The sequence below is a fragment of the Monodelphis domestica genome, chromosome 3, assembly GCF_027887165.1.
Source record: "Monodelphis domestica isolate mMonDom1 chromosome 3, mMonDom1.pri, whole genome shotgun sequence".
NCBI classification, from domain to species: Eukaryota; Metazoa; Chordata; class Mammalia; order Didelphimorphia; family Didelphidae; genus Monodelphis; species Monodelphis domestica.
This window is the reverse complement of record NC_077229.1, coordinates 229,826,241-229,848,628: the sequence shown is the minus strand read 5'-3', so window position 1 is coordinate 229,848,628 and position 22,388 is coordinate 229,826,241. Positions and strand designations below refer to the sequence as shown.

At 35.0% G+C, this 22,388-nt stretch overlaps 1 protein-coding gene across 9 annotated transcripts in view; it reads right to left on the bottom strand.

Moving 5' to 3' along the window:
* MBP (myelin basic protein) overlaps positions 1-22,388 on the bottom strand; it is a 266,252-nt gene that overhangs the window by 180,458 nt on the left and 63,406 nt on the right. For 8 of the 9 annotated variants that reach the window (XM_056823552.1, XM_016431730.2, XM_056823556.1 and 5 more), the window contains one exon: positions 9,727-9,802. In XM_056823552.1, coding sequence (XP_056679530.1) covers positions 9,727-9,777 — 51 coding nt within the window. In that variant the 5' untranslated portion in view covers positions 9,778-9,802. Of the gene's footprint in view, positions 1-9,726; positions 9,803-19,936; positions 20,025-22,388 lie in introns of those variants that run through there. The other variant, XM_001374217.4, reaches the window with a different exon arrangement.

Below are 22,388 nucleotides of genomic sequence, written 5' to 3'. Positions count from 1 at the left end.
AAAATACTGGTAACCCACTGTTCTAAGACCCTTGAGTTACCTGCCCAAGCTCACAGCCACAATTATGCAAGTAATTCTGGCTTCAAAAATCTATTTCTGATCTACTTCCTAAGTAATTATGACCTTAGCTTTGTATTGCTATGGGAAAATAACCAAAATTTTCAGTAACTGGCCCTTTCCATGAAGAGAATATGATGAGAGCATATTTTAAAAGATTCTGTGATGTAAAAATAAGTGCTGAATATGTATTGTTAGCAAAAAATTAAATCTCTTCTTATAATGCTACCATGTCAAAGTCCTGAAAATTAATGATGTCAAAATGAAACTAAGAGACTGAAATACATTTTAAATATTCTGATAAGGGGGGAAATAATTTAAATTTATAATTCCATCCCTGGCATCTCTGAACTAAAAATTTGATCACAAGGAAATGATGAAAAGGTATGAGAAATATTTTGTGTCTTAGATGTTAGGAACTTTAATATAAACTTAAGTATTTCTCAAAGTGGGAATTTTTTATTGACTATTGATAAAATTATAGTGAAAATATATATTTGTGGACTCATGTCTCATATTTCAGTTTATGATTTTAATCATGCCTGTAGAAAATCTCAAGATAAAATATGAGTTTTAATAATGGCTCAAATATACTAATACATATTACTATGTCTATTATGACCATACAAAGGTATTTAAATCCCTTAAATTTCACTGTTCTCTGAGATAATTTTTTCTTTGATATCTAGCTTAAATGACTCCAAGGCCTCGTGTATTGATTTAAATACTGATACAAATACTCATAGACTCTCTAAGTGTGACTTTTCAGGATACATTTGACTTTTGTAAGCTATATAACTCCAGCTTTTTTTCATTATTTTTGGGTACCATTGTAAATTCCAGTGAAGAAGAAATCTAGACATGTGGCTGAGTTTCCATTCAGTGAAGCCCTTTTAATCATTAGTGTGGTCATTTTAACCAAATATTAGTGTAAAAGAAGGGAAAATGACCATTTTGACAAAATCCATTCCAGAAACACACACACACACACACACACACACACACACACACACACACACACAAAATATTATTATATAGGATGTAAGCTGCCAGATTTCCTGTAAAAGTGAAGAGATCAGAAATTATGTGAAATGATGAGAATTTTTTCTCCAGATAATAGTTGCTATTTTATGTTGCTCTGTTGTAGTGGTATCACTTCCTCTTGCTTCATTTAGAACTAAAATATACCCATTTCACAGCCCTCCTTGTTTAAAATTGTTTTCCAAGTGAACTGTAATATTCAGACTCTCTTTTATGGACTCACAATAAAAAGTTAAGAAAAAAAATCATTAAAACAATGTTTTTTCTTCATGCCAGATGAGTAAAAAGGAGTATAAAATTAGACAAGTCTCATCTCAAAGTATGTGAACTTTTAAAATGGTAAACTGACTGTCTCAAAATGAGTGGATACAAGTTTCTTCTGCAAGAATCTCCACATCTCATTTATGTCTCCAAATCTTCAGGACCACAAAGGAAACAAGCAAAAGGATGAATTTGGGGTTATTACCTAGGCTGCCCCCATCTTATAGATTCTAGAGTGGACAAGTGACAATGCTTCATACTGGGCACTGCTGACATGGAAGGATTTGTAAAAATAAAGAGTTGTAAAAATCAAATGAAACAATATTCCTTAAGTTTTTGTAAAGTGCCTAGCACATAGTAAGCACCATATAAATGCTACTAATAACTTTCTATAATCATGATTAATTATATTGAAATACAGTTTTTTCAGCCCTAAACTTTTTCCATTTTATCTGCTGCATTTGTCACTAATGACCAACATCTCCTCCTGGATACTCTCTTTTTTGGGTCTTCCTGACACTACTAACTCTTGGTATTAATTCCATCTGGTTGATCACTCCTCCATTTCTTTTGTGGGACTATCAACTATACCGGGGTCCTCAAATTTTGGGTATTCCTCAAGATTCTGATCCAGATCCTTTTTTCTTCTTCCTCTACCCTCTCTTTCTTGGTAACCTTCTCAGTGTGTCTATAGGTTTAACTATCAGCTATATGGAAATGACTTCCTGATTGATTTTCTGGTTCCAGGCCTTCATCACCAATGTCTTACTGGACATTTCAAAATGGATATCCCAAACTTAGCTCATTATTTCTCCTACTCCAAATTTCCTTATTTCTGTCAAAGGCTCATCTTTTCAGCATTGTTAATGACCTTGGCATTATATTAAAATTTCTCACTCTCCCTCATATCAACCAGTTGCCAAATCTTGCCATTTATAACTTTATAACTTCTCTCACATCTGATTCCTTTCCACTTTCGTAGATACCACTTAAGTAACTACCCATTCACCTAAATTATTGCAATAGCTTCCTAATTGGTTTCTTGTTTCAAGCATGTATCCTCTCTCTGACACGATGATGCCAATATTAAATTCCTTAAATATAAATTTGCCCATATCACTTTTATTTAATCAATTCCATTGGTTTCAACTAGCCCTGCTTTGTTTGGCATGTGATTAAGGTGCTTTACCATCCAAGTTGCCTTCTTGGGACACTCTCCAATTTAGCAATTTTGTTCCTAAAATGTGGAGATGGGTATGAGGATGTAAGACAGACATGCCTCACCTTTTCCTCTAAGGGCTGAGACACCATAATCTAGAAAAAGATAAAGTCATCTTGTTCTTCATCCCCCCTTTTCCTCTTGTACTCTGATTTTCTGTTCATAGGACCCAGAATTTAGCCAACTAGCATGAGTACTCTTATTTTCATGAGTTTGGGAACCCAAATAACATTTGTAACACTGTTTCTATGTGAAAATCAATACTGAGCTTCAAAGAACTCATTTGAAAAATGTACTTTTAGCCAAAACTTATTTGTTGAGAACTGCCTGTTCATTAGAAATAAGTGATCCCTTCCTCCTCAGCTTTCTCCTAGTCCTTTGCTTGATCTTAGCATTTCTTCCCATCATAAGTTCTTTGAGAATAAGGTATGTGTTTTACATAATTTATGTATCCCACATACCTAGGGTAGAGCCTTACACACAGCAAGTACTTAAAAAATGTTTGTTGAATCAATGTTATTTCTTCTACTGGAGAAAAAACAAGTTAATCTAAACACATATTCTTTCTATCCTCACACCTACTAAAATGATCAACTTTTGATTCTTTTTAAATCAATCATCCAAGAATAAAACATTTCACATAAATCTTCCTTTACTAAATCAATTAAATCACTTATTTTTGTCTTTATTCCTTTTCCCTGGGAAACTCTTCATTTGTAATTTTTTTCTCTTCTCCACTTGGCATTTTCCATTTTAATTGGGATACTTCTTGTTTTTATTCACAAAGAATCTCACAGAGATAACTCAGTAGGTTCATTCCTATCAATCAATAGTCAGGGAATGATGTCCAGAATTGAAAGCTAGTTTTTTTTTTCAATACAACACTAAGATTTTGGACACAAAAAATTTTCCTCTTATTGGCTATTGATTCTGTCTTCTGGTGATATTCATAGGAAATGGTCTTCCTGTCATTTCTGCCTATGGACATTTTTTTCCTCCTTTAAGAGCCAAACCATCTCTCCTTTCATTAGAAGTAATATATCCCTCCTTGAATAACTCATGTCGCCATTTGACATTTCCAGTGTTCTTAATAATATTCTAACTTACATGATCATTATTTGAGTTATTTCTCCTCTCTAAACTAGAGTGGAAGGTCTTTTAGAGCAGTCAGAAAGGGAATAAGCATTTATTAAGCACTTTATGTGTGCTAGGGCATTGTACTAAGCACTGGTAGAGTTAATTTTCATTCATGTTTCTTGAACACAGTACACAATAAATACTTATTAAACTTAATATAATCACCAGTTGAGACTACCACTGAGATTACATACTTACATTTCCTATGCATGTGGCATATTATATAGGAAGCTGTCTTTGAAGTCAGGGAGATCTAGAGTCAATCAAGTTTTATATCTCACAGATTATTTCTTTTAAAATATTTATTGATTAGTTTGTTATACTAAAATTCCCAAGTATCTCTTTTCCTCTTTTTCCTCCATTAGAGAAGGGATTACTTGAACAACAGATATATGCATAGAAAAAAATTGTCTTGCTTGTTTCTATTTATTGGTTTTTTTCTTCTGGAGGTGGACATACACAAGTTATTCTTCAAACAATATTTCTCTTGTTGTATATAATGTTCTCTTCACACACAATTTCTATATGACCCTGGGCAACTTTAAGTGTTAAACGGCATTCATAGAAGGAGTTTCCACTTCTAAGTGTTTCTTTAACCACTGAAGTCACAGTCACTAAAACAATGATTAGTACCCTAGTCTGCTCCATTCTTTGCTCTTTTCTCTAAGTTTTTCTATCTTGCAAAGCAATTAATTTGTGTTTTTAATACTTCACACTTCTACAAGGTGTCCCAAAACTTTTAATGTAGTTTAAAAGTTTACATACTTTATTCTTCATTGATTCTGAGATATCAATAATATTCTGTACTTCTAGTGGCAGCCTGAGATTATTGTTTCTCTCCTCCTGTAAATCCTCTCTATTCACTATGTTAGAGGATTTCTTCTAGATCTCTTGATTTTAAATGGGTACTTGCAAAGCATGCAGGTTTTCCATCTGGTGTTCCTTACTCTTGCTGTACAACCAGGCTACTCTCCTTGTCTAGTTATGCATCTCTAGAATATCATCTGGGTTGCTTTCTGTGGCCAATTAAACACCATATTGCAGTCTCTGTTCACTGTGTCTCTTTCCACTAATCTTGCGCAACTAAACAATTGACTCCTCAGAGGTTATGATGTTCCATGATTCATAACAATGTTGTACTACCAAAAGAATAATGGTGTTAAAATGATGGGCTTTTGTTTTAGGGGGAAGTTTTTAGTCACTGAAAGCACAATGTAATTTCCTAGATTAAAAAAAAACCCTTAGTCTTATTATCAATGCTAAAATAGAGTAGTGGTAAAGATGAGGTAACAAAGGTTAAGTGACTTGCCCAGTTTCACACAGTTAGACATGTCTAAGACCAGATTTGAAACTAAGTCCTTCTGGCTCCAGGTCTGATTCTCTATCCACTGTGCTACCTAGCTGCCCCTCCCAAATGGTGAGGTTTTCTAAGGAAGGGAAATGACATGGTCAGATCTATGCACTAAAAGTAAATTTTATAATTTTTTCTTACTAGAAAATGTTCCTTATTTTAGGGGGAGTGGGCTAGATGATTTCAATTTTGCATCAAGATTCCAAGCTTCATAATGTAAACATGTTGGACATAGGACTTCTCACCATCGCTAAGCATTAAAACTTTGACAATAGCTCCAAATCTTGGAAAAATGCCCTTATGAGAATCAAGCTTGATCACTATGACATCATGAAGTTTCCTTGACCACTGAGTCTGCTAGGAATCACCACACCCTGGTCTTCACTGTGGATATCAAGGCAAACAAGCATCAGCTCAAGCAGTTGGGAAAGAAACTATATGATATAGATATGGTTAGAGTGTATGATCTGGATGAGGATCCAACAAACAAGACTGAGAAAGAGAGATCAGATAGGTAGAAGAAGAACCAGGAGATCTGCTATGGCAGTAGAATCAGTGGGTCTTTATAACTGGTTAATATATGGGGGTGAAAGGAAAGTGAGTCTAAAATTTAATAAAGTTTTAAACATGGCATCTGGGGTGAAAGTTAAGTGAGGAAGCATGGCATTGTAGAATGGATACTAGACTGGAAGTCAAGAAAACCTGTTATGTATCATGCTTCAAACACTAGTTGTATGATCCTAGACAAATCACTGAAATTGAACTTCCACTCAGCTGTAAAATGAGGTTAAATCTAAGCTGGCATCACATATGCAACTACTGAAGTTAGAAGGAGGGAGTATGTTTTTGGGGAAAATACAGAAAATAGTTTAGGATATATTGGATTAAAGACAAAGGCATCCAAGTGGAAATGCCTTTAAGATAGTTATCGACATGGGTTCGAGGTCAGGTCTGAGACATAGACTTGGGAGGCCTCTGTGTATGTTACAGATTTATAGATTTAGAGTTGGATGGGAGCTTAAAGGTCATGTAGTCCAATTTACTCATTTCACATATTGGTAAAATGGAGCCCAGAAAGGTTAAGTGACTTGTCTCACCATAGAAATTTAGATAATAAGAGGTTGAGGTAGGATTTAAAGTCTTGCCCTCCAATTCCAATTCCAAAGGTTTTTTTTTTTTCCAGTATGCCACATTGCTTCTAGGTAAAAAGTGAAACCATAAGATGAGATGAAGTAATTCAAGGAGAGTTTATAGAGGATTAAAAGGTGGCAGAGGGAGGGAAAGGAGAGAGAAAGGAAGAGTGAGGGAAAGGGGAGAGAGGAGAGAAAAAGAGAGAGAATATCACTGTGTTTTTTTTTAAATTATGGTACAGAATATTTAGTTTTTTCAAGAAATAAGTGCTATGCATGAGACCTTAGGTAAATTTCCTAACTTCTCTGGGTCTTTAATTTCTTCATTTGTAAAACTGACAGAGTTTAATTAGATGACCACTATGGTGCTTTTCAGCTCCCCAACTCTGGCTTCTAAGAAAACTCTGGAGTACTTTAATGCACTATAACAATCCTTAAAATTCAATCAAAATGTCTCTTTAGTGAACTTTTCCTAATTTCATGTCAATCTTACTGAGAAAACTATTCAGAAAATTCCGTCTTACATATTTCAGGGGGCTTGGGGAAACTTCTGACCTCAAATAGCAGAAATCTTTTTGTCTTTCTTGTTTACTGTTGGTTGAAATCCCCTGAACTGGCATTAAAGTTTTTCATTTCTCAATCAGAAAGAAAACCCCAAAGTGGAAACCACCCTAAAATAACATACTGGTAAGCTTAAAGCATTCAAAATAAAGGTATGTAATTGGCATGAGATCTTTTTCTAATTTCTAAAATATATGTATATTTTAGATAATATATATATGAGGGTGAAGAGGGTCAAAAGCACTGGGACACTAAATGATAAATATCAAAGGAAGCCAGAGAGCTTAGGGTAAAGGCTGGAAAGAGAATTCTATGGAAGAAAATGGTGCTTAAACAAGACCAGAGGAGCTAAAGAAAAGCTCTTCCAAATTTTGCCAAGGATTAGTCCAGCCTATTAACCACCCATAGGATCAGTTTCCTAAATATTTCATCTATTTTAAGGCACTGGAACATCAAATTTTCAAATTTGAAAATTGATGAACACTTCTTTTTATTTTAGAATTTGAAATGGACAAACTCTTATAGGATGTCATGCCCAAGAAATATTTTGTTAAGTTTGTTATTTAGTGCTTTTTTTTTTGTAAGGGTGCAAGAAATTATCCTAAACTGATATAACAAAGGAGGCAATTCATTATGACTTTTAGACCATTAAACTTCTTTTTATTCCCCCCTGGGAAATACTAAAATAGAGTAAATGAATTAATGTTAATAGGAGTACTGTTAGCTTTCTCCTAAAAAGCTGTTATACAACATAGTTCAGAAAGAAAATTGTCGTTTTATTTGTCAACATATGAAATTTGGAAACTTTCTAATAGTTTATAGAAGTTATTTTCACATCATTGAACAAATCAATGATGTTTCATTGTACTCAAATAACAGGAAGACACTCAGAAGTTGTTCAGAGATTTTCAATAATAGGGAGTCTCATAAGTCATTTTAAGATTAAAAATACTACGAAATGTTCAACATCCTGTATCTCTCTTTGATATTACTTTCTTCACTTTTATTTTTAATAAAAAATATTTCCTTTATGGGCAAGTACCAAGGTGATAGATAGATAGATATATAATTTATATATGTATTTTCTTCTTTCTTTTATTTTCTTTTTCTTTCTTTCTCTTGAGATAATATATGAATAATATATGTACATACCCCAACATCAAATTTAGAATTAGGAACAAAAAAGTCATTGTTATGTATCTGTATCAGTTCTGAAAAGAATATGTAGATAAAGCTTTGGACTATTTATGTCTGAAGTAAGGCAAGCTGTTTGGTAAGGATGAGCACCTTTTGGGGTCATTGGCATAGTTTATTATCTTATGATTAGTCATTTAAAAATGAAAACTGTATATTTTATATATGCACATATATATATATACACATATATGTAATTTTATTAAATAAAACCTGATTGATGGCAGGCAGAGTATTACAACTCATTAAACAAATGAACATTTAATTAGATAATGCTCTATTTTGTTAGTTGTAAACTATACAAGTAGGCATTATGATGCTGCTAAGATTACCCACCAGCAATTAGCTCTCAAATGGGGGTTGACTAGGAAATTAGCACAAAAGAAATATAAATCAAATTCGAAATTAGAAAATATCTATTTAATAGACTGAGAGAGCCATTACTAGAGATCAACAAATTCTATGGCAGAAACAAGTTAATTGTCTCGCAAAGAAGCCAACAAATACAAAAGAATTTCTACAGAACAGATAGCTAAAAAAATTGTCGGTTTAGGTGACTTCTAAAGAAAAACCTCAAAAACAGTTGAATTCATTTTGCCCAACGACTTGAGCTTCCTTCATGTAAGAAAGAATTTATCAATTAAACTCCCACATCTTGTAAGGGCTGTCAAACAGTTGTGTGCTGATGCCACATACATACAAACATAGTTGGGCAGCTAGGTAGTGCAGTGGATAGAATGTCCAGCCTGAAGTCAGAAAGCTCATCTTCCTAAATTCAAATCTGGCCTCAGACATTTAGTAGTCATGTGACCCTGGGCAAATCACTTTACATTGTTTGCCTCAGTTTTCTTATTTGTAAAATGAGTTGGAGAAGGAAATGGCAAACCACTCCAGTATCTTTGCCAAGAAAATCCCAAATGAAGTCATGACGCAATAAAAATGAGAAGCCTCAGATCTTACCTAAGTGCCAACCCATGGTGGGTGAAGTAATGCAGTAGCTAAAACCCATTTTTAAAGTCTGTTATTTGTAGAATTTTTAAAATAATAATTATTATTCATATTTAGAATATATTTTTTCAAAACTCTGTGATGTAGGTTGTACAAATATCACCCCCATTTTTGCAGAAAAAGAAACTAGTATGAAGAATTAAAGTGACCTGCTAGGAAATGGAAGTCAGGATCAGAAATGAAGTCTTCTCTGAGGCAAGTCCAATGGTTTTTTCATAACATTACTGTTTCTTAAAATTCAAAGCAAAAGTCTCTTAAAATAGTTATTCAAATATTCAGAGATGGCACATGAATTTTTAGAAATGAGCTTCATTTTTAAGGTGAATTAATTTACTATATTCAAGTAGAGAATAAGAACACAGATGAAGAAACACAGGAAAGAGGATTAAGTGACTTCCACAGGGTCACACAGTTAGGACATATCTGAAGCCACATTTGAACTCAAGTCTTCCTGACTCCAGCCCCAGTGCCCTATCCCCTGCGCTACCTGGTTGCCTTAAAGATAAAAGTAATAAAATATAAATTGTGAAGATAAAAAATGTACTAATATGCATTTAGATTGAGAGGCTGAATAAAAGAATGAATCCAAGTGATATACTGAATCTAATAACCACTGAATGTATAAAAGAAAGAAGCAGATCCCCTCTGGAGTACTTATGGCCAAAATAGACAAGAAACAAACCAGATGAGAAGATGTAGAGGAATTAGAATCTTGGTTGAATAGCAATCAATGAAATTATAGAACATTCAAAAATGTCACTTTTTACCTTATTAGGCTTCTCAGATGTTAGTTCTCTCTTTCCTACGTGGTTTCCCATCCTGAGTCACTCGACTAGTTGAAAGCTGTAAGGGAGGAAAAAAAGGTCTTAGTTTAAGAACTTATAGTGTGGAGCAAAAAACTGGATAAAATGTGATGGAAATGAAAAACTATGATGAAAACAGAACCATGTTGATATATGGTGAGGTGGATAGAGATCTGGCCCTGCATTAGGGAAGATCTGAGTTCAAATTCAACCTCAAACACTTTTGACTGTGTAACTTAACCTTTGTTTGCCTCAGTTTCCTGAACTCTAAAAGGGGAATAATAATAATAAAAAAACCAAACAACCCTAGGGTTGTTGTGAAGATAAAAGTGTGTTATTAGTTCAGTCTTTTCAATTGTGTCCAGCTCTTCGTGACTCCATTTGAGGTTTTCTTGGAAAAGATACTAGAGTAGTTTACTATTTCCTTCTGTAGCTCATTTTATAGAAAAGGAAACTGAGGCAAACAGAGGTAAGTGACTTGTCCATGGTCACAGAGCTAGTAAATGTCTGAGGCCAGATTTGAACTCAAGTCTTCCTGATTCCATGTCTGGTACTCTTATCCACTGAATCCCATAGCTACCCTAAAGACAAAAGTAGTAAGACAAAAGATAACTTGTGAAGATAAAAGTATAGGAGGCATTATATTATTGTCCTAGGAGATATGGATATACAGATATACAGGATATACAGAAAGGTAAAACCAAGCCCACAATCCCAAGCCCTGTCCTCAAGGAATAGATATTCTAACTAGGAGATACAGCATATGCACTATGTATGACCAAGTTCTATATAGAGCAGACGAAAGGTAATTAACAGAGGAGGCATTTAGCCATCACAAGACACACAGCCACACATACACCTCTATCTTTAGTGTAATCTGGAGACTGTTTTGGGAAAATGTTGTTATTCTCTACACATCTTTGAATAATCCAATGAAAGACAATGTTCAATCTTTATTAAATAAGAGCATATAGTATCATAGTAATTGTTTTTATAAATTAATTTCTATACCGAATCACCACCGGAAATTTTGCACATGGACATTTTCAGGTGAAAATAAGGGAAAATATAATGTTGCTTTTTTGTTATTCTTAAAGTCTATAGATGGCATTCATTCTGTAAATTGTCTGTTTCAGTCACCAAATATTACAATGTGCTTAAACAATGAATCTTTTCTCATATCAGCTAATGTAATTTTCTTCATCTAATCTCTCCTTATTTTTCATTTATGGTTTCTCTGTAATTCCACTCTACATAGATCCATCAATATATTAAAATTAATATGCCAGAGCAACAGAAAACAATTGTTCTAAAGAACGGAGGGCTAAGTTTAAAGTGGCAAAATTCAGTAGCTAATTTCTTTTACTTCTCTTTTTTCCTTGTTTACAAAATCAAAAATAATTACTTACCTCATAAAAAATCTTTAAGCTTATATATATATATATATATATATGTTTTTACTATGTATATTCAGACATGACATAATAAAGGTCAGTGAAATAATATTAGGGAATTTCTTGGAACTTTTTAAAAAAGGTAATAAGAAATGGTTAAATTTTATATAAGTTATGAGGGGCCGCTAAGTTGGCACTGTGGATAGAATGCTGATCCTGGAGTCAGGAAGATTCAAATTAAAATCTAGCCTCAAACACTTACTGGTTGTATGACCCTGGGCAAGTCACTTAATTCTGTTTTTCTTATCTATAAAATGGACTGGAGAAGTAAATGGGAGACCACTCTAGTATCTTTGCCATGAAAACCCCCTGAGGTCTAACAAGTGAACAATACTCTCCTGTAAACCCTTTTATAAAAAGCTCTCCTGCTTAAACATAAGAACATCAAGAAATTAGACTTACTAAAACAGACAAGAATTTAAAGAATGTTCAGAATTTGAGAGAAGAGATAACAGCTGGTCCAAAAAGCAAAGTTTATCCATTCTGATTTACTGTCTCAATCATACATCATCAACTTCACAAATAGCATTTTGGAAACTTTCTAACATCTTTGGGGGTTTTTTTTAAATACACATTGACCAAAATAATTACTACGTTAACAGTGTATTTCCCTGGACATTCCTACCAACAGTATAGCCCTTGGTTGAGGTTATTAGTTGTTAAAGATAATATTAAAATTTTGTTATTTTCCCCCCAAGACCAGAGTTCTAATGTTCTTATGAGCGTTTCAAGTTTTCATTATAGTAATGAATGTCACTTGTTGGGTTGAGAGAACACAAAAGATTTTCCTCTGAGTGCAGTTTTCTTTCAAAGAAATTTTTTTCTCCCCTGAAGCCTAGATTGTTTCTCCATAATCAGAAAATATGAAAAGCAGCCCTGTGTACCAGCTGCTGTTGAGATGCCAATGTAAACAATGCCTAAAAGAAAGCTTTATGCTAATATCTCTTCTTTTGCAGGAAAGCTTTATCCTAATGTCTCTTCTTTCTGCAGGCATTTCAAGATTTTAATGCTTATCTTTGGACAAAATTGTGACTTTGTTGGAATCTGTGTTTAGGACACTTCATCTTTCTTTCTGTGCCCTCTAATTTATTTTGGCCCCTTCCCCAAGGCAGTCAATGCCCTAATAAAGCTTTCTGGATAGTCTCAGGGCCATCTTACAGAAGGGTAGTTGTCTTCCCACCATCCACCCCCAGGCAGCATCTAATTCTTTACTCTTATCAAAATCATTCCCTCTCAGAGTCTTTCAGTAATAATATTAATAGCTAGTAGTTCTATAATGCCTTAAAGTTTTCAAAATTCCTTATAAATCTTATTTCACTTTATCCTCACAGCAATCCTGGGAGGTAGGTACTATTTTTGTCCTTTTACAGATGAGGTAACTGAGGCAGACAGGTGTTAAATGACTTGCCCAGAGGCACAAAACATTTTTGAAGGCAGTTCCTCACATACAGGGGGCTTGGGAACCTGCTTTTGGGAGAACCATGATGATATTCTATGAGAGTAACATGCTATATGGGGGTCTGCTAACCATGTAGTTTGGAGAAGTCATTTCAATTGGCTACATGGCTGAAAGAAGGGACTCCTTCAAAGAGACCTTTATTGGTCTCAGCCATTCTCTTCAATTCATTTTCTGTTCAGTTATTTAATCTGGGTGGATCTCTTTGATTCCATCACTCAGTACCTGGTGAAAGTCAATGCTGTAGAAAGGAAAGTGATGAATGTTGGGGGGGATGTGGCAAAATTGGGACACTAATACATTGCTGGTGGAGATCCAACCATTCTGGAAAGCAATTTGGAATTATGCCCAAAGGGCTTTAAAAGACTGCCCTTTGATCCAGCCATAGCACTGCTGGATTTGTACCCCAAAGAGTTAATAAGGAAAATGACTTATACAAAAATAGTTATAGCCATGCTTTTTGTGGTGGCAAAAAATTGGAAAATGAGGGGTGTCCATTGATTGGGGAATGGATGAACAAATTGTGGTATGAGTTGGTGATGGAATATTATTATGCTGGAAGGAATAAAGAAATGGAAGAACTCCATGTGAACTGGAACAACCTCCAGGAATTGATGCAGAGTGAAAGGAGAAGAACTAGGAGAACATTGTACACAGAGACTGATACATTATGGCACAATCGAATATAATAGACTTTTTTACCAGTAGCAAAGCAATGACCCAGGACAATCCAGAGGAATTTAAGAGAAAGAACACTATCCACATCCAGAGAAAGAACTGTGGAACCAGAAATGCATTAGAAATATATGTGATCGACTACATAGTGCGATTGGGATGAGATTCGGGTTTTGATGTTAAAAGATCTCTCTACTGAAAATATGAATAACATGGAAATAGGTTTTGAACAATGATACTTGTATAACCCTGCTGGAACTGCTTTTCAGCTTTGGAAGAGGGAAGGAGAAAGTGTGTGTGGGGGATCATGAATCATGTAAACAAGGAAAAATATTCTAAATAATTTTTTTTTTAAAAGTCAGTTCTGTAAAGACAAGAGTTCTCAAACCTCTCCTCTGAGGCGGTGGAGACCTGAGAATATAGGCTGAGCTGCTTTGCATGCCTTGCTTCTTGTTTTTTTCATTTTAGGTAAAGGATGAGTGTTGTTCTGGTGTCCCAGTGTCTAAACATTGAAGCGAGTCCAATGAGCAAGGAATGAATGACTTTAGAAATGACTCGGAGGATCCATCCAGTGGTAACTAAGGACTCATCCTGTGAATGTGAACTTGGTGGGACCACTGCTCGACAAGCACACATTTAAGTCTAACCTTACTATCTACAGACTAGCCCAGATAGACTCTGATGTGTGTGTGTGTGAAAATGGACTTTTGTTATGGCTACATTTTGGAAGTAAATATCTCTACATAAAAGCTAATTGATATTAAGTGGCTAAATAGAAGTGGGGCACCAGCACTTATGAGTACAAGGAATATAGCATGGAGGGGCCAGGGGTGGCTCAAGTTGATGGCAGTAAAGAAGAGAGCAACCTAACTCTTCAAGGGGATTCTGGAACCCTGGAGTGGAAGTTGAAGTTGACTGATACTGATTCTGGATCATAGTGTTCTCCCCACCCCAAGACTGGGAGAGGGGGGAACCTAATACTTTGTTGCTTACCTAGTCCTTGGTGCTTAACCAAATAAGAATACTCTTCCCAGTATCATAAAAAAGAGATTATCTAGCCCCTAGAGAAAGAACTGATAAATTGAAATAAGGAAGACATATTTTTATATATGATTTTTTTTTTTTTTTGTAAAATGATGCCTTCCCTAATGGGAGAAGGGAAGCAGAAGGGGAGTTACCTGGGAATTTTAATGCAGAAAATAAATTAACCTAAAAACAAAATTAAACTGTTCTTGCCAAAGTTACCAAAGATTCACTAATTATGAAAGCCTTTTCCCAGTCCTCATTCTTCTTTACCTCTCTGCAGTTTTAACCTCTGGATTTTCATTATTTTGTAACCTCTCAATTCCCCTCCTACCTATTTGACAGATTCTTCTCAGTCTCCTTTGCTATATTATCATATACCCTATGATCCTATGATTCCAAATGCCTGCTATACATCTTAACCTGGTTGTTCTATGGTGATCTCAAAAACTGACAAACTCAAAAGTCCCAAACAATTATTTGTGTCCTTCAAAATACATTCATTTTTCTGTTTCTGCTGTGGTTACCACAATCCTTCTAGTCACCCCAGGTACTTCGACCTGGAGTCATCCTTAATTCTTCATTTTCCCTTATGTCTCATATCTAATCACCAAGTCAGTGATTTTTATCTCTACTGCATCACAAACACATTATATATAAAATTCTTTATATTCATATAACCGCCATCCTAGTTCATTCTATCATCACCTCTTGCCTGAACTATTGCAGTCATCTCCTACTTGGTTTCAAAACTTCAGGGGTGTCATTTTTCTAACCCATCTTCCAAAAAGCTTGCAAATTAATATTCTTAAAGTACTTATGTAAGCAGCTCCTTCCCCTGCTTAAGAATTTACAGTGGTTCTCTACTGCCTAGAGGATGAAAAACCAAAAAATAGAAAAAAAAAACCCCATTCCTTTAAAACTCTTTAGCATCTAACTCTAGGCTATCTTTCCAAACTAATCTCACATTACTCTTCCACTTTGGTGGCTAATGTAAGTCAACCTATTTAGCAGTCACATCATTCCATCTTCTGTCTCTGTGCCTTTTCATAAATAATCTGTCTCTCATGCTTGACATGATCTCCTTTCTCATCTCTATTTCACAAAGTCCTGTGCTTCCTATGAGAGAAAGCAACTTAGGTACTACTTCTCACATGAAATCTATCCTGATCCTGCCTGGGACTAGTGTTCTTTCCCTCAAAAATTAATTTTATTGAGTCTCTGTATGTTTGCATATACTTATATTAGTATAATGTTATTTTTCTGCTAGTAGAATTTAAGCTTTGATAAGCTTTTGTAACCCTAGTGCCCTGCAAGATAAGAGGACAGCCACAGAAGATTCAACCAATGCAAGTTGTATTGAATTGAATTTAATTAAACATGGGTGGAGAGAAAACAACCGGATTTGTAGTTAGAGGACTTGGATTTGATTCATTTGATTCTGGTGTTACTATTCATGTGACCATTGGCAACTTGTGTAATCTCCCTGGGCCTCAGTTTTCTTCTCTGTAAAATAAAGGACTTGGACTAGAATACTTCTAAAACCCCTTCCAAATGTGAGATCCTGTAAGTCACACTACAACGTTCATGTGTTATCCCTTTCCAAATAAAATTGCTCACTTTAACAGACTTCTTTAATGCTTTGAGTCTAACAGTTAATGTGGGAAGTTGGTAGAAAGAGGTATTTTGGGAGGTATTTGGGGGCATGGGGATATTTATATATTCTTCAAATCTCAATGCAAAAATGTTTTTTCTATTTTAAGTAGGGAAATGATTGACTCTGGCTCTGTTTCTATGTTGCATGGAAGGAGAGAATATTTTCTCTAAGAAAAATGAGCTGTTTTTTGTTAGTTTTCCTAAAAGCCGACATATCAATAAGGCCTATGATAATTATTCATAAGATAAAATAAATAACAACTTGTATTTACTTAACACTTAAGGCTTATAAAGTATTTTACAGTCATTATCTCATTTGAACCTCTCAACAACCCTGAGAAGAAAATGATAGCATCTTCATCTTAAAGATTAGAAAAATGAGGCTAATGGAAGCAAATTGATTTGCCCTGATCAAATAGTTATTAAGTGCCTGAGCAATGAATCAATTTTTCCTGACCTCAAGTTCTACTCTCTCTGTCCAGATGCCTTCCTAGATATTCTAGTCACTACTTAGTAAAATGGCAAACTTGCTTATACTACTTCCAGACTCCAAGATGCTGACAATGGAAGAAAAAAATTCCATAAATTTGAGTCATTTGAGGTTATGTTAGAGCTGAACTCAAATCTTAACAACAAAATTTCTGTGATGGAAGGAAAATGAAAAAAAAATAAGAAAATGATATAACAATTTGATGTATGAGAGTCTTTAAGACTTTAAGTTATTTCAATCCAATGAAGGTCTCCCAGATTATAACACTTCTAATATAACTACAGACTCAAAGAACCACAGAGAATTAGAGCTAGAAGAGAATGCAGAGACAGAGCCTCTAGGGTAGTGGTTTCTAACCTTTAAAAAGTATGAAGATCCTCTTTTAATGACAAAATGTTTTCAGATTCCCACACAATAACAGTTTTACTATGATTTGAGTGAGAAAATATATAATGTCAGAAGGCTACTATGTAGGATCCTAGATTTAGGAGTCAAAGGAACCCTAAAAGTCATCTAATTTAACACCCTTGCTTTACAAAGGGTAAAACTGAGATCCAGGGAAGTAAAGTGACTTATGCAAGGTCACAGAGTTCTAAATATAAGACCCAGGATTTGAACCCAGGACTTCTGATGTTCAGTGTATCACAAAATCTTTGGTAAGTCTTCTTAAAACATTTCATTAATAATAATAGCATCTACATACATTTGGAAATGAGGAAGATATTATTGATTCAGTTTATATCAAGTATGTGCTTATTATATACTGTTATCCTGAATATTTTATTGGGACTAAAGGAAATCAAAATGCCAAAGCTCAGGACACAGAGTATATCTCAAAATGGATTTAAATAAATAACAATAAATAACTTGCAATAAATAACTCTACTCCCTCCTCTTTATGTCCATACCAGAACCCCCAATTCATAGTTTAGTCCACAATCAACACTTCTTTTAGTGGCAGAATTAGAGGCCCAGAAAGGTTAAATAACTCACTGAATACCTCAAAACAATTTATAGACATAGCAGAAAAAAGAATCCATGCTTCCTAAGCTACTCATTTTCTGGCTAATAACCAAAAATCACTGACAAAATATTTCATTAAAATGTAACACTGTTTAACTTAGTAGTCATGATAGTGGGATGGTACCAACTAAGAACACAATACTAGGAACTGATTGCTGCAGCAGGCTGAGAGAAACCATCTGCTAGACAAAATGATCTCAATGGTTATAGGTCACCAGGTTTTGGAACTAATCAAATTGAAAGAGCAAAATCTCATAAAGGCATGGAATGACTCACTGAAGCTGTCCCAGTAATCAGAAAGCTCATAGTACAAATGTGAATCATTCATGGGGTAAATACTTTTAAGACTTTAATGCACAATGATGGAGAAAGGCAGAGAGAAAAGCAAGAGAGAGAGATGATTAATAAACTGTCTACAAAAGAGCCTCACAGGGTTGCTGAGCCACTGGGTATCTAAATCTTGGTTTTTTATGGTGAAGTATCTGCTTGCTGATTGTAATGTCCTCAAGCAAAGTAGATGGTAAAATTGAATTACTAAAAAGTAATATATGGTGAATCTAACTGTTTAAGCTTTTGAAAAAATTCTGGATCCTTTCTGGCTGGTAAAACTGATGAAAGGATGCTATACTTTCTCAATATGGTGCCTCTCTATCTTAAGAGTGGCTTTTACTGCAAGTTACTCCTCCTATATTGTGGCATTCTTTTCCAGTGTGGTCAATTTGCTTTAGTAGAAGTAGCATCCTGGGGAGGGGAAGCATATAAAAAAGGGAACAGCTTCTATAGCGATGTTGACGTGTCATCTTCATGAAGATTTCTTTTTGTAGGGGGATAAAAACAGGGTCTGGGGAAAAGTAGGGCGTAAGGTTGTTGAATATGTCATCTGCTTGTATTGTCCAGTTGAATGCCTTAGAAAATTTCAGAAGGTGAGCGCCATCTTTGAGAAAGTCATCTATTTCAAGTGCTTCTTCTGCCTGCTTTCCTCTCATTACCTTCTCAAGTTTTGTTGCCAAACTCAACCAAAGCTACTTCAGATTTGCCACTGATCTTTTAATTCTTAAATCCAATGGCTGTTTGTTCAAACCTCATCTTTTTTTGTGCTCTCTTGAATGACTCTGATGCTGTAAATTACCTTCTTTTCTTGGATATTTTCTCCTCAATTTATTTTTATAACTTTGCTCTTTCTTGATTCTTCTCCTACATGTTTGATTGTTCCTACTCAGTATCATTTGTGAAATTATCATCCATTTTTTATCCCAAGCTGGAGGTTAACCCTAAGGCTCTATCCTGGGACTTTTCTCTTCTTTCTATTTTCTTTCCTGATGACCTCACCAGCTCCCAACTATAATCTCTATGCAGATAACTCCCAGATATTAATAATAACAATAGTTAACAACATTTATATACATCTACTATGTGCTAGGCATTATGCTAAGTACTTTTCAAATATCATCTTATTTGATCCTCACTACCACCCGGGTAGGTAGATGCTATTATTCTTCTCATTTTACAGGTGAGGAAACTGAGGCAAACAGACATTAAATGACTTGCCTAGGGTCACACAGTTAATAAGTATCCAAGACTGGATTTGAACTCAGATATTTTTGATTCTACATCCAGTGCTCTATCCATTGTGCAACCTTTAGCTTTATAGCTGGTTATTATCTAGTCTAAATCTCTCTCCTGAACTCCAGCCCCACGTTCACAGACTTCCTTTTGGATGTTTCAAACTGAATATTCATTAAGGCATCTCAAATTCAACATGGCCAAAACGGAATTTATCTTTCCCCAAAAACTTTTTTTCCCCAAGCTTTCCAATTAGTACTAATGGAATCACCACCCTCCCAGTCACCTCAAATGCCCCTTGCATTTACTCTACATAAAAAATTTGCTATAAATATCTTGCCCTTTTAACCTTTAAATCATTCATATATTATCTTCTCTTCTATCACATAGCAAGGCCCTCATCTCCTCCCTCCTAAACTATTGATTTTCCTTCTTATTAGTTTGTCAGCCTCCACTAGCTGCCAAAGTGATTTTCCTAAAGCCCTTGTCTGGAAATGTCATCCTCCCTGTTTAATGAGCTCCACCAGTTCCCTGTTACTTTCAGGATTAAATATTAAGTCCTCTATTTAGCATTTAAAGCTTTCCATAATCTAGTCCCTTCCTTCCTTTCCAGCTTTCCTATATGGTGACTCTCTCCATACACTCTATAATACTTCTCTAGCCTACTTGACATTCCTCATACATGAAACTCCATCTACTGACTGTCTGCCTTTATACTGGTTACTCTGCTTCCCTAGATTCTCCTAACCTTAGACTCCCAGCTTTTCTCAATTCCTTTAGGGCTCCTCTCAAACTCCACCTTCTGTAGGCTCATTCTACAGGTCCCCTCCCTACCTGCTGCCAGGCTCTTCCCTCTGAGGTTATATGCACACATGTCCTCTCCCTCTTTGGAATCTATCATTTCAAACTTTCCTAAAGTTCTATTCAGTTTTTCTTAACTACTTTTATATTCATCTTCTTTTCCTGTTGGTTCCTATTTCTGAGAGGGAAACATTAAGGTATTATAGTTTTACTGCCTATTTCTCCCTTTAATGGAAATAACTTTGATTAAAATGCTTAAGTACCATTCAATGAATTTTTAAAGTATATTTAATTGTCTATTGTGCCTTTCTTGAAATATGATTGCCAGACTTTTTTTGGTCACCATTTAAGAAAATTGATTCTTAAATTTATCTTTCCTTGATATTTTCCATATTAGTCATTTTTGATGGTAAATATCTTTTAATTTCTTTTTTTAAAAATCCATGAATTTTGTTGTAATGTTTCTTATTCTTTTATAGAGTCATTGAATTCCATTAAATATAGACAATTTTCAGTTATTTCAATTTTTGGCTAATTTTGCATCTTTTGTTCTTCGCTATTTATTCTTCTCACCCCCCCTCCATACCCTTAGAGTTCTAATTTCACTTTTAATTCCATTTGTAAAATTCCTTGATTGATTTTAGTTTTCATCTATCAGATAAAGTGGTGGTTTGGGGGCTAGGAGGACCTGAGTTTAAATCCAGTTCACACAAATTGGCTATAAGAATTTTATATAAAGTCACTTTATCTCTTAATGCTCAATCAGAGAAGACTGGTGCAGAAAATGATAAGCATTGGTAGATAGTTTCCTCATTTATGAATTCCCTATATAAATTAATCATACCCTCCATCCCTATCCTTACTCCTAGAATCCTGATAATCAAGATTTTTTTTTTCTCTTTGAACATATGCTTGTAGAAGCTGTGGAGTTACTCCCTTCTTCTAGGTTTACCTGGAGGCTGTGTCTTGACTTGCTCTACTTTTTCATATTGTTCAATGTTTTTTTTCTAATTGTTCATATCTCCATCTTAAGTTTTCCATTTTGGGTTTCATGCCAGGACTAGGCTCTGCCTCTTCCCAAACTCTTAAAATGTAGAGGTAAAGTCCTAGTTGGTGTTTTCCTTAATTTCTTTAACTTCTGCTACAGGTTTTCACCTCTTTTGATATACCTGGTCAAAGTTAACAATTCCTGGTCAAGAAGATACCTTCCTTCACCCTACCTTCTTCCACTTCCCCCAGAGCTTCCCTTGCTGTGACTTTTGGTCTGTTCACCTGAGTTAATGCTGACTTTCTTGACAGACTACTTCTTCCAGAATTTGGGGATTCTAGATCTTTTGGTGTAATAGGAGGGATGAAGCAGTTTATTGATGTTTCTCTTTGGATTTCTTGGTTGATATTCAATATGTGGGAGAATTTTGTTGTTCTGTGATCTCTCATAATAATACATTAATCATTTTCTGCTGGTTCTTTTTCAGAAACCTTGGTACCATTGGAGTCTGGTCTAGGTAAATCCAAGTGGCCAAAATTAGGACTCCAAGGACTATTAATCTAAGTGAACACTTATAATGGCCTATTAAGTAACTTCTCTGTCTTCATAGTGCTAAAAAGTTCCCCAAAACATAGTACTGGGGAACGATTTCTGGGTTGGGGAATATGGCACAATTCCATGGTTGGATATACCATACATCTATCTGAGGCAATATTTCTGATACAGTTGACAGCAAAATGTGACATTTCTTAAATCCCACATAATGACTAGATAATGGGAAGTCAGCCACTGGATTCCCAGAATCCATAGGAGGGGGTGGGGAAGGGAGTAATATTTAAATGGAGAACTTCCTTCTTATGTCTACAGAGGCTTGATATCCAGGATCATGGGAATATCCTTCAAATGGACAATTGCTTTATATTGGTTAACCTGAAAGAATTACAAGAGTACTCTGGAACAGAGGGATCAAAAACATTGCCTGCAAAAGGACCAAAACCAAATTTAAATGTAATTGGAAAATATTTAACAAAATTAATTAAAATGCAATCAAACAGATGACTTTACATTTTAAAAACTTAGTCAATATGCAGTCTATAGGAATCCTTATGGAAGGAATAGTGGCTCTCATTGCTATTTCAGTTCCATATCATGGCTCTAGAAATTTCTCAGTTATCATTCTGCAAGGAAATTTCTTGTTTCTTGCCTGTATTTGTGTCACTATGGACTTTCCTTTTTCTTGGGATTCAAGGTTAGGCTGATTCCTCATAAGCTTCATCCTACTCTGTTATGAGGGTTTCTACTGAAGCACTGTTTTAAGCCCAAAACTGAAGATGCCTCTTGGACAGATTAAAGAACTATCATATAATATATGATATATATATATATATATATATAATCCCCTTTCTACAAATGAGGGAGCTGAAGTTCAGAAAAATGAAGCGACTTGCCCTCATGGGCACTAAGTAGAAGATTTGGCCCTCATAGCCACATATCCAT